Consider the following 12,943-nt stretch of genomic DNA (forward strand, 5'->3'; position numbering starts at 1 on the left):
TTTCACGAGAATTTTTTCTCTATTATTATTTTTTCCCCGATATTCCACAAATATTGTAATAAGATTCAGGTGTAGCGATAATAAACCGTATTATCGCTAATTCTGAAATTTTCAGTTTATGTCCTCAATTATCTATGTCCTTTGATCGTTATTAGCGGGAATCCCCCAAGTTAATTAAACATTTTCAATGTATTATTTACCCAAAATCACGCCGTTGATTTGGGTCATTTATGTATTTAGTAGGGTCGCTCATGGATCGCAGGCCCTACGGCCCAAATAAGACCCGATTATTCACCCTCGTTTATTATGGCGATGCTTCCCCCATTCCATTCATGATATTATGTGCGAATACACATTTGATTTTCAGTTAGTTCAAGTTTAGTCTCCAACTTTGCAACAACGCGGAACTAATCGGTGCCATTGCATTCAACAGTGAAGTTCCTCCGATTTTATTCAAATCCTAATTATAAATTTATAACAATTGTGAAAGTGTTTTTTGTGTTTAAAAATAAAGATTTCACGTGTGACAAAATATGATCGAGTATTTATTTTATTAGCAACGTGATCCAACTGTTTGATTCTTCATCCAAGAAAAAAGAGAAGCCTTGGGTTTAACCGATTTTTCGATTCTCAAGTTTCAATTTCAAATTATCTAGAATCTTACGAGACGCGAAAAAACGATAGTTTTTATCTCATGTTTGTGTTTATGTGCTGGAAAATTCGTAACTAAGGAGATTAATTTTCGAAAAATCATAAAAAATAAGCGGAAATTTGTTGGTAAAAATCTGAATTTTCAAATTATGATAACTACCATTCACCTTGACTTTAATGTTTCATTTCAGCTCTATCGGTCGCGTAGTTCTTGAGAAATAGCAACTTTTGTAAATTTCGTTGTTTCTCAATATCTCAAAAACTACTGTAAATATTTCACTTTGTTTTTTTTTTCAAAATACTCGTCTCAGTGGGCACCAGATAATGCTATCAAAATATGTATACCATTTGGTAGAAAAATCACCATTGAGGTAATATCATTTTTCGTTTGTTTATATTGTCAGTTTTGTGGTATGTGAAATAAATGGTAAATTGCAGTCGAAAGAAACTATTTGTTTTTTTTGCGATATTATTATTATTAATAGCTTTTCTGAAACTGTTTAATTAGCTGATTCGAGTTTTAAGTAGAGACAAAAGCATAGATCAATTTTGCTTTATAGCATTATTTGTGCATTAAAAAAAATTATTAATAAATGTTTTCATCTGACAAATTCCTTGTGTTGCTTAGGAGCATTTTTCTATTCCTACAATACATTCCACTTCATATTCACAACCGAAGAATTATGAATTTTTTACGGATTGGGACATCATAGCACCTGTTTCATCTCAATAATTATGTTCACAAAAAAAAAATTTCTCGTTTTTATATCATTAAAAATTATTGCTTAATAACTGGAACTTAGCATGAATTCTTTTGCAGCTACATATGAAAAATTCGACAAAATATCAACAAACACTACGTATTTTTCATTCAACTGTAATTTTCCTGCTCAATTATTCTATTTTCATAAAAAAACATGCAACAGTCAATTCTTCTTCAGGTTTATCTCCTAATTCCACCACAGCTATTACGTTTGTGGTATAATTGAAAAATAAATCTCATTGATTATCAAAATTCAGTAAGTTCTGTTTTCAATTGTATCTTCGGGAAGTGAGAACAATTTACTTAACATTCCAATCCACCTTCTCGATTCTACAATAGTTTTCTGTATCCAATAATTCGAAATAAAAAATTGAAGTAGCAAGCTAAAATTTGTTAAAATCATATAATTTATGATATCATTTCAGATCGTGGCACTCCGTCCGGTGGTTATTACAAAACTGATTGTCTTGTTGAAGTTGATCTTACTAATAAGTTAAATATATCTCGTTAAATCCCCTGTCGAACATCAACACCACAACTAACTGACATCGCAAATCTCTACCTTTTAATTTTTGAAATCAAGTTGGTACGGATTCATTCGAAATCATTCTACCTATCGAATTGGTATAAATAAAGGAAAAAATAATAATAACATCTAAAGTATCAGTGACCCCACTTTTACCGAATGCCATCCGTCGCCTGCTCCTTTCATATTGATCACTCTTTACGTATAAAATTACCTCACATGAAACCGTATCGTTCCCCATAAGAAACGCATCGATAAATTCCCCTTTAGTTATCGAATAATTCACATCACAAGACGGGTTTACGCATCGCACGATGTTGGGATTACGATTAACCTTGAATTGCATCGTAATTGCATCGTAAGCAGTCGCCTCCTTTGTAGATAATTTAAACACAAGTTTATAGCACGTAGCGTACTACGTTCCGTCTTCTGAATCTTTCCTGAAGCGCCTCGTCGAAATCCCCCCACTTCGGTACAAACCCATACCGCAATGATGTCTCGATCCTGACGTCATCAAGATGGCGCTCGTGTGTCAGTCCGCGAACTGAACGGAATCACAGGTTTGACAGATATACGCCGCGTGGGTAGAGCTGTTTTTCATTGTTCATCAACCAGACAACGCTAATGACGGGTTTATTTTTCTTTCAATTCCATTCACTGAGGTACAATGAAGTCGATGGGCGAGGTTGAAGAAAATATCGTGCATGCATGAAGGAATCCATGATTACCATCGACTTGTGGGAGATTCATGCGATAGCGTTTCCTTTGAAATGGCAATTAATAAAGTAAAAATATTCCTGAAACAAACGCATCCGAGATAAAAAATATTTCGGAAATTAAAAAACAACCTGATGATAATGTACAGTAAGAAAAGTTAATAATAATGTTATTATCATAATTCATATTTTATTGTAATTTATCGGAAAGAAAAAATATTTAAAAATATTTAAATCTGTATTATTCGCATTCTGAGTTCCTCAAAAGTTTCATTTTTTTAATTAAAAAAAATCTCATAAGAATGTAGAGCAATATAAATTAATGCTTTTATCATAGTCCATATTTTATTTTATTTCAGAAGTCATTCATAAGCATATACACCGCGAGAGACATAAAATTTCTCCAATAACATTTGTTTAGAAATTTGGGTCAGAAAAATATGAAATTGTCAAAATAATATTTTTCTCGCAATGTAATACCTAACGTTGAACTGGACAAAGTTAATACGTCTTTAGTTAACAAATACTTGGAACATTGGCATGCGTTCGATGAAAAGATGTACCAGGAATGATCATGTTGTAATTTTTATGGCGCTGACTATTGTTGTCTTGCGACACTTTTCCCTCTGGCGGGCAATTCAAATATTATGGGGTTGGTAAGGAAGATTTAAATGGGATCCGGGGATTTTAATAATTTTTTTGATGGACTTCAGCTAATGAGTTACGATGAATGTTTCACTGGAGGTGGGGGAGGCTAGTATTTTTGTGGATTTAAGGGATTCCTTGTTATATATTTTCTTTAAGACCTCTTCACATAGGGAGCAATACCAGAGAGACTCAATTTGTTTACAGGAGCAGAGGGGTGAGTAAACAATTTTTTTTCAATACAAACTTTGATTAAAATTCACCTGATTGGGCTTCAGTCCCGAGATAATGGATATTCGGAGTGTTTGAAGGTGTGCGAGTAACCGAATCACCGAAGCATTCGCGTACAGTCGCGTGGGACGAGCGCGGTGGCCGGTGAGAGGCAATAGACACCTCAGTGCGCCGCAACGCGCAAGACTGTGTACACGCGTTGTCGTCTACGCAGGTACAAACATTCCGTATTTATCTGTTTGTAGACTGACATTCCACTTGAGTTATGTTCATTCATTATTGATTGCAAACAATTTTCCATAGTTGGTGATACGCGATAAATCCGGATGATCGGATGATATTCATACGACGAATCTCACGGGATTGATCGGATATCAACGGGGATTATAAATCAAGTGTAATGATTGGTGTATGTGTGTAGTTTTTTACAGTGTTCATTCGTCTTACCTCTTCGATATTTATTACGCCCGTGGGTGTGTCCCGTGCAGTGAATCTATAAATACGTAAATGGAAAGGGCCGCTACCTTAGCCCTTCGCTGTTCTAGCTAATCAATAAACAACTAGCCCTTTATCCTTGGGTTTATGAGGGCATTGTATCAACGTTTTTTTCTTCTTCGCTCTGTACACTGCATTTAACATTGGTGGAATTAATTATTTGCCTTTTTATCATGAAAAAATCGAGATCGATTGATTGAGCCGAGAAATTGTCGACTGGAAAGGCAGTGGAAAGAAGAAACTGTGATCAATAATGTGGTGTATATGTGTGGGGAGTATGTGTGGGTGGTTGACTATGTGAAATAATACAAGAATATGGAGGAAAGCACGTACTCCCATGCTACCAACAACCTCACCTGAGCAACGATCTCCACCACTTGATACGCGAATATCCAATGACCGAACGAAATGAGAAGAGAGCGTTACGAAATATTGTTTAATAGAACTTGAAGAACATCAGAGTGCAGTATTATTTCCATTTATCAACGTGAATTCTCGTGCGACATGAGTGACAATAGAGAGGCCGTGATCGATACCGGGAGAATGACACTGCCAAGCGAGGGAAATCGATAGCTCAGTTTATTTTCGGCGGTGAATGCTCGCTCATCTTCCACCGTTCTACATAATAAAACAAAACACTAGTATACGGTTGGATTGTAACGTTAGTGTATAATCCTCCCGGAAGATATAAGGTGGAAAGCCTCGGAGACGTTTCAAACGAGTTGGGTCTTATTTTTAGCGGTTGATCTTGGAGGAGTTGCAAAAACCGGTTCTCCATCGTCCTGAGGAAGAGATGTGATGAGAAGTGAGAGGATTGTAAGAGAAATCTTTGCAGGGATACTACGAGATTCCAAAAAGATTCACCGAATGTTATTGAACATTAGGATTAATTATTTGGACTGATGGAGGCTATAAAAATTAGTGGATTTTTTGAGATCCGTTGAGTGAGGGCATTTCAGTTAATTTTCTGTGCTAATAATCGTCGGTTGTATTATTAATTGACGACAAATTCAATATTGCGAAGTTGAGTATGTGGTGAAATATGATAACGAAGGAATTTTTATGATGAATTTTAATTTCTCTTGAGACTGTGATTTCACGGAAAGCAATGGCAACTATGATAATCAAAGTCTAACGGAACTCGATGAGAAATACTTGACGGCAATTCGACTAGACTTACTGGTGAGGAGAAAGTTGTCTGTTCCTATCGCGTTTGGATAGAGTAGCTCAGCAACGTAACTATATCTACTCGACAGCACTTGGGAATCCTCTGTTTATGTTGCTGATAGTACCTGTGACAGCAATTATCGGAGATTGTGCTTGAGGAAGACGTCAATTACGGAAGAAAACGGCATGAAGTATGGCGGATATGAGTCGTCAAGGTGTACGGGGTATTGTCGGGACGGAGGTGGATTCACGAAGAGGAGAGCAACGTGCACTTGCAGCACGGGGTGCTACCGGCGCTCTTGTGCTTGGGATCATTGCTGTTGTGCTTCAGGCCGCTGCAACTGCAACACCCGCGTGGGGATACTTCACAAATCCTGACGGTAAGTCATTAGTATTTATCATTAATTACGCCTAATTAAAAAGTTTATTTGTCGAGGGGCCGTTCGTATGTGTTGGAATATGAGGAACGAAAATGATGGAAAACACACAGTTAATATTTAAACACTAAACTTTAATATGTTATTCAGACTCTACTTGTTAAGAGGACACTGTACACTCTATGAAATCTTAGAAGAGACTGAAAACTAAATTACTAGTCAGGCCCTGATTCACCTCTACTTGGAGAGGGCAATAAACTTTACACCCCCTGAAACTTCACTGAGAAATTCCATCTTGATCATGTCTGGTCATCACATGGTTTTGGGAAAATCCCTTTGGAAAAGTTCAGTAGTAAAAAGTCCCAAGGAACAGGCTCTGACGACAATTAACTAATAAAACATTTTCTCTAGTTTTAAATATAAAAACTCTGGAACGAGTGAATTTTGTATTCGGGGAAAACTCCAAAATTCAACAGTATGAAAATTTGGTGATCGTAGTCTCGCGAGTCTTTAGGTTGAATTAACATCGTAGACTCTCCAAAGTGCAAATGTGGACACAATGTAGAAGATTTGAACAATATTTTCTGGCAATGTCCCTTCTATAGTCAAGAAAGAGACAAAATGATTTCTTCCTTATGCAACTATAATTGTTTCTCACCGTATCATATAAGATATTTGTTACGCTCAACGGATCTCTTACTTGTAAAAATTATTAATAGATTTGTTCATAAATGCACAATCTCTATTTACAATAGATTATAAAATAACTCATTGTAACCCACTATACCACCAGTTTCATATGTTCTGTATATGTGTGCATTTGTTGTAGCATAATTAACCCATCGGTTTCAAAATGCTTAAATAAAAAAAAATGTGGTGAAAGCGATTGTCGAATTAATACAAGGTCGAAGGGATTTCGATGATTTCATGCAATTATCGATTTCATGGGGTTTCAGAGTCGTTTTATGGCGATGTTAAATGATTTTGAGTGACTTCAAATTTATTGTATTATACCATAGCAAAATGAGAATTCGTTAGACCTAATCTTACAATTGCAATTTCAGAATATTTTCTGAGTTCATGCGATGTCATTAATTGGAAATGATTCCAATCGATTTTGGTCGAAATCGATGAAATCTTCTGATTCAGTTCTAAGTGATGCGGTGATTTCCCAAATGAATGACCACTCATTAGGTGCAGGAAACGTAGTTTTTTTATTATGACGTTAATTAGTTAATAGTTAGCGAATGACGGTAACAGTGATGGATATCCAAGCGTTACAAAAAAAATGTTTAGCAAAATTGCTTTTAAACACTTATGAAAGGGGATCAAACGTTTATTTTGAGCGCATTTGCAACCCCAATTTCCGGACGTTTTATTGAGAAATAAATTCTGAAGATTGAATTATAACACAGAATTTCTATAAGAGCAACGCCCTCGCATCTTCAATTCTATTTTTGGTTGTGTTAGGGTGTTTATTAACATGTATAATTCTATATAAGTGTGTGCGTTATGCTTTCTAGATTTTATCAACACATTGAAAAATATGAGTTACAGGACAAATAAGTGAAAAAATTGACGTGAAATACCTCTGAGTTAACCGGTGACCCCATTGAATGGTTTAAATTTGAAGGTTCCACTGATTTCGCACCCTGAAATCTTCAGGGTCCCCCTCACACTATCCAACGTGTTTCGAATATGAACGTAAATTAATCGGGTGGAATCTTTCAAATATTTAAATTAACAATTAATTTATAAACAGTAACAGTTTTACGAATTTTGGTGACGCATTTTATCTCTCGACCCCGATCTTCCTGAGGTTTTTTTTCGACTGCCACTTCCGGAAAAACTTTCATCGATCCAGTTTTTGTCAAACGCCTCTTCCGGTTTCCCTCACTGGACGTAACTCATGGTTCGTTACTTTCATCCAATTCGTGTCACACAAAAATATTAAATGAGTTTATTAGACTTATGTGTCAACCATATCAACAACCTATAGCCTGGTCGCTTATTCATCATACGATACAACGATCAGAGTGAAGTAAAAAAATTAATCATTATATTTTGCAACAATTTTTCTTATTTGTTATAAAAAAGATCAGCACTAATTAATGATGAATGCACGGTTTATTGAAGATGCTAAGCATAGAAGGTCATTTGACGCAACTACTTGGATATCATTAAGAAGCTTCATTTCATGCAATTAAATCGTTCCACCTTTTCACTATGAGAATAACTGTTCAGTTTGACTTGGCGGGGGGGGGGTGGCTCAGACCTAAATTCGGAAGAGTGGGAATGCTGCACCAGGACCATTTTGATATAAGGGTTTGTGTATTTGTATTATACTTTAGACGTCACTTTTTCAGGGGTTTTTTTGGAGTCCTTTCGTAATTCACTAAGAAAAAAAATTGTTTTTGCCGAATATTTATTTACTTCAAAGTTATGTTTCTCCTGTGAAGTCCTTATGCTGTTAATAATCATTAGATTTTAATTATATTAATTAAAGTGTTCTAGAGAAGGATCATGTTAGCAATAAGCTTGAGTGAACTAGTTTCAACAGTTATGAACGTTGGACAGTTTTCAAAATTCGTCCCTCCAGAAAATCTGAAGGTCAGGAAAATGGAAAATAATGACCGGATTTAATTCAAAGTTCTGCGTAGCATAGTTATACGTAAGAGCAAGAGTATTGTCATCAGTAAAAACTAATTAAGCTCCTGTGGGAATAGTTCAATATAAAAACTTAATTTTTGAAAAATAAATACTTCTCTGAAGAAAGTAAATATTTGACAAAAATATTTTGTTTCTCAGTGGATATATTTATGCATGTTCAGATGACAATCAGTTATCGGGAAAAGATATTGAAATTGAAATAAAATTCTTTAAAAAACGAAGCGATCATTTTGAAGAAATTTCAGGAAATCTCAATTATTTGATATTTGCCTGTCTCTCATCCACTTTTCCGTGTAAACATAAACTAAAAAATTTCTTTCTTTCCTGATTACGAAGGATTTAGTGGTGTCACATAATGGTGGAAAAAAGTGAATTGTGTTTATCATTTTAAATATAAAAAAAATGTGACGAACAAGCAGTTAAATATTTTGATATTTTCAAATGTCACATTTTGTGGAATGTTCTCATTAAACGGTGATTATTTGAAACGAAAAATAAAATCAAAATTACTCTATTTTTTGTCCAGTAAATTTATCAGGCAACGCGGTAATGTCGTTGCTCTTCCATAATTCATCAGAAATTATAGAACTATCGACGATTTTCGTGGTAATCCGTACAACAAGTGACTTGTGAAGAAGGAAACATTGATATGGTGATATCGATAAAAAAAAAATTTTGGTGCTGACACGACAAAAGCTATCACACTATTGAAATTTTTCCCTCACAGGTAAGAATTGAATGACCAAGAGTTAAAATATAAATACCAGTACCAAAAAAACTAGTACTGCCAAATTATGAATTTTTCGAACGAGAAACTCCAATTGAGTAAATAATTATCGAATGAAATTGATGTTTTCGGTAATATCTACAAATCTTACCTGTTTATATTTCCTGAAATCTGCGTAAACACTTCAAATTCTTCTTAATCGTATCCAATGTTCAAAAAACAGCTAATTAACATAACTAAATTTCTGTATCATGGGGAATTATCGGATTTGAATGTTACCAGATTCGCCAGTTACAATAGAAAGAGTGACATTCGCGAAAAGCTTTGCAACATGCAGTTTTATTATTATCGCCATGTAGGACCCTAAATTTGTCCAGACCAGACGTTGCGCCATATTAATTGTTGCGGAACTTCACAATTTAAAATAGCAAAGTTGATCCCATAATTCATTAATAATTATTTTTAGTCCACGAGTTTTAATTTATGTCATGACGTCTGAAAAACTGCGATTCTAATCTCGCGTCGCTGGCATAAATTGCAGTTTTTGAGCTGAATAACATAAACTAGTGTTTATCATACCAGAATAAAAGTACCATTTGATTCATGTGATTATAATCCTCGCCTTCAGCTCGAATTATCAAGCCAACCTCATCACGTGATCGCTGTCGCCTCATTTAAAAAATCTACTATTTTTTAATAAAGTTTAAGATGCTAAATAGTTAAATTTACTGAAAGTAATTCTTTTTTTGAGCAGTATTTCTTAAGGTTGTTGTATCGAGAGAGGCAGTAGCAAAATTTGTCAGGTTGAGCACAAGGTACCCGCTGAACTGAGCGCTTGAATTAGACCGCAAACTTTTACCAAAGTACAGTTCAACACGCCTCACGCACACATGAGTAGACTATGCAGTAATACGTGCGCATACAGGTAATACTGAACTGTGTCGATTGTAGCAACTATGTGCACTCTCTCTCTCCCCCCTCCCCGCCATCACTATTTCTCACTCTCCCCCCCTCCCACTATAGCATAAATTTTTCATTTTTTTTGTGACGTATATCCTAACCTGGGAGATCTTTCACTTGAGGTGGTTAAATTGTTTCAAAATAATTAGAAAAATGTCAAGTAGATTAAGATACCGAGGGACTATTTATTAAGGCAAGTGAAGTAAATAAACAGCCGAATTTTTCTTCTAATATGATGCGGGCAAAAGAAATAAAAAAATCGGAAGAGATTGATCCCAAAGGAAATGGTGTTGAAGACGAAAAAAGACAGAATGTTTGTTCTGGACGGAGAATTGTCAGTACTTGGTGAACATCTACAGTGTAAATACTAACTGTAAATACTTTCATTGAAAAGTGTGGAGAGTGAAAACCCATTGTCACCCAAATCTTTTAAATATAGGCGCGATGAGCCGTAGCTGCGCTGTTGCCGCGTCAGGAGTACGAATTTACTGGTTCCGCCCTCTTTGGAAGAAAATCCAACTTTCTCAAGTTATTGCCCAGGAATGAGATAGTCAATCAATTCCACTTTTTTTTGGTAAATCGGTTGACACTGGTTCCGCAATATATATTTTTTTAATGAAAATTTGTCGAGTGGTTAATTAAACAAAAACTAAGGATTGTTAAGTTGCTTTTAGGGACGTTGGTGGGACCCTGTCTGTGCAAGCGATTATTTTATATATTCAGTATCGTGACATTTGAGGCAATAGTTATTAAATTGTATAAAATTCCAAAGTTCGTCTCCTAGGACATGTTGTAGAAGAAATGTGGGCTGCATGCGTCCTTCACTTAGGCCACGCCATAAAGTCCCGATTGAAACCAAGGGTCAGGTGATACCATAACCTGACTATTAACTACTTTAGTTTGGGTTGATTTATACAACCAAATAATAAGAAAATTTAAACTTAATGTGGGTCCCTCTTGCCAGAAGTAGGCGAGACCCTGAATGGGTTTGTAAAATTAGTTTTGAGTTAGTTACATTCGAACATTCGAAGGAAGAAGTAGTCTCTTCTAATCTATTGTCCACAATACGAACTTGGTACAATAAACTTTATATCTCACAAGTGCAACATTCCCTTTATTATTTCAAGGCGCACCCGTCTCATTTCGCGTGCGCAGCATATACACGATTTCAATGAATGTGTGAAGGTTTCCTGTCATATGCATATACGCTTCGAAACAGACGTGTTAAAGAACATTATATGTTTGTACCTCAGAACTGTGGTGGTAAATCAAAATTAATCTAGGGGACTTTTTGACGATAATAATGAAGACTATCTGTCAAAAAAAATTCATCGAAGTTAATCGATAATTTAAGCCCACGATACAAAAACCTTAAAAATACAGAAAAATGACAATGCAATACTTTTATCAAAATAACATTGCAATTTTTCTCGTTTTTTTCTCCGTATATAGTTGACACCAATTCGAGCTTGAAATTCAACTCGCGTCACTGATTATCAACAATTTCGCTGGCGTCAAGGGAATCCACTAATACTGCTCGTAACATCGCCTGGTGAAATTGAAGTGCAAATGTTATAGGCAATAGTTTATGGGCGTCATTAGAATCATGGCGAGCACCGTTGTCAGACCTCAATGAGTTTTTCCTTTCTTTTCAATTCAATAGCAAATGGGTGAACTGACTTAAATCGATTCTGGCTATTGATTCGTTTTTTACGATTCTTTTAGAATCTGTAAATGATACTGCTATCCGTGCCGAAACATTATTTGTCGAGGTGATTGAACGTTACAAAAAACGTCGTAAGCAAATATTTGCCACTTCGCACATTCCGAGATATTGATAAAAAAATTAAGCGAAATCAAAAATGGACTTCACCCGATTTACTGATTGGCCGTTAAATTTTATTAATACACGGGGCTTCAAGCAGAATTGGACATTTACATCGGCAGCTATTGGAAATGGGATAATGGTTAAATGATCAGACGTGTGAGTCCCGTTTTAATTCTTTTATTTTATACGCTGGAAAGGCGCAACCGCTCGGCTTCGTTTCGTTAAAGGAACTAACTAAAAGACTAAAGGGATACAACACCCTGGACCTGATGTCTCTTATTAACAATGGTCCCACTCATGCACCTCTGTATACAATCAGGAAAACTTCCTAGAATTTTCTCTCATAAAAATGTTTTCCAATCTCAAGTGGAAACACGAGAATAAAAGAATTAGGAATTGGACAAAGACCTATTCATTCCATCTGAAAATTAATTTTTGACAAACATTTGAAATGTAAACTCCAATAGCAGAGTCCGTTCACACGATCACTGCAAAATTTTACCTTAAATCCACCGTCAATTTTACCATTACTTTTCAGTCATTTCTATGGTGAATATAGGACAGAGTGACAGATGTATCAGACTGCTTTATTTATCGCGTACAGCTAATATATTGTTTATTTGAGCTCCCCCACAGCTAAAGTTTTATACAGCTATAATGTTCAATATGACAACTGAGATAGGAATCAGTAATTAATAATTAATAACCCAACTTATGAGGCCCAATATAGACCTGACAGTATAAAGCTGGCCTGATCCAAGATAATGAAAGCCAAAGCCTGGGGTCAACCGAGAGTTGGATTTCAATAGACTGGAAATCAAAGTCAACACATTGATTTTCCTTCCATTTATAACATTGTTATAATAATCTGCTATCAAACACTTTAACATAATGTATAAAAAACTTCGTATTGAATACATTAAGTCATACAGCTGATGTCTATTTAATCAATCAACTTGAAATTAATCATTCACCATTAACATAAGGCAATTGTCATTTTTTAAAATAAAAATGAACAATAATCCATTCGAATACATTTTCCGAGGGGCCATTCATTCAAAAATTCGATGACACAGTGATTGCTGATTTCATCTGATTTCGAGATGATTTCAATGATTTCTTGAAATCGTTGATTTCATGTGATTGCCAGGGATTTTTTTCCGGTGATTTCACGATTTCACGATTTT

General features: G+C 35.3%; 1 protein-coding gene across 1 annotated transcript in view; it reads left to right on the forward strand.

Moving 5' to 3' along the window:
- Positions 1-3,718: 3,718 nt before the first annotated feature.
- The window catches only part of LOC135170178 (uncharacterized), a 110,259-nt gene continuing 101,034 nt past the window's right edge, over positions 3,719-12,943 (forward strand). Inside the window, exon 1 of the mRNA XM_064135738.1 lies at positions 3,719-5,574. Coding sequence (XP_063991808.1) covers positions 5,388-5,574 — 187 coding nt within the window. The 5' untranslated portion in view covers positions 3,719-5,387. The remainder of the gene's footprint in view (positions 5,575-12,943) is intronic.

Source organism: Diachasmimorpha longicaudata, chromosome 16, assembly GCF_034640455.1.
Source record: "Diachasmimorpha longicaudata isolate KC_UGA_2023 chromosome 16, iyDiaLong2, whole genome shotgun sequence".
In the NCBI taxonomy this organism is placed as follows: Eukaryota; Metazoa; Arthropoda; class Insecta; order Hymenoptera; family Braconidae; genus Diachasmimorpha; species Diachasmimorpha longicaudata.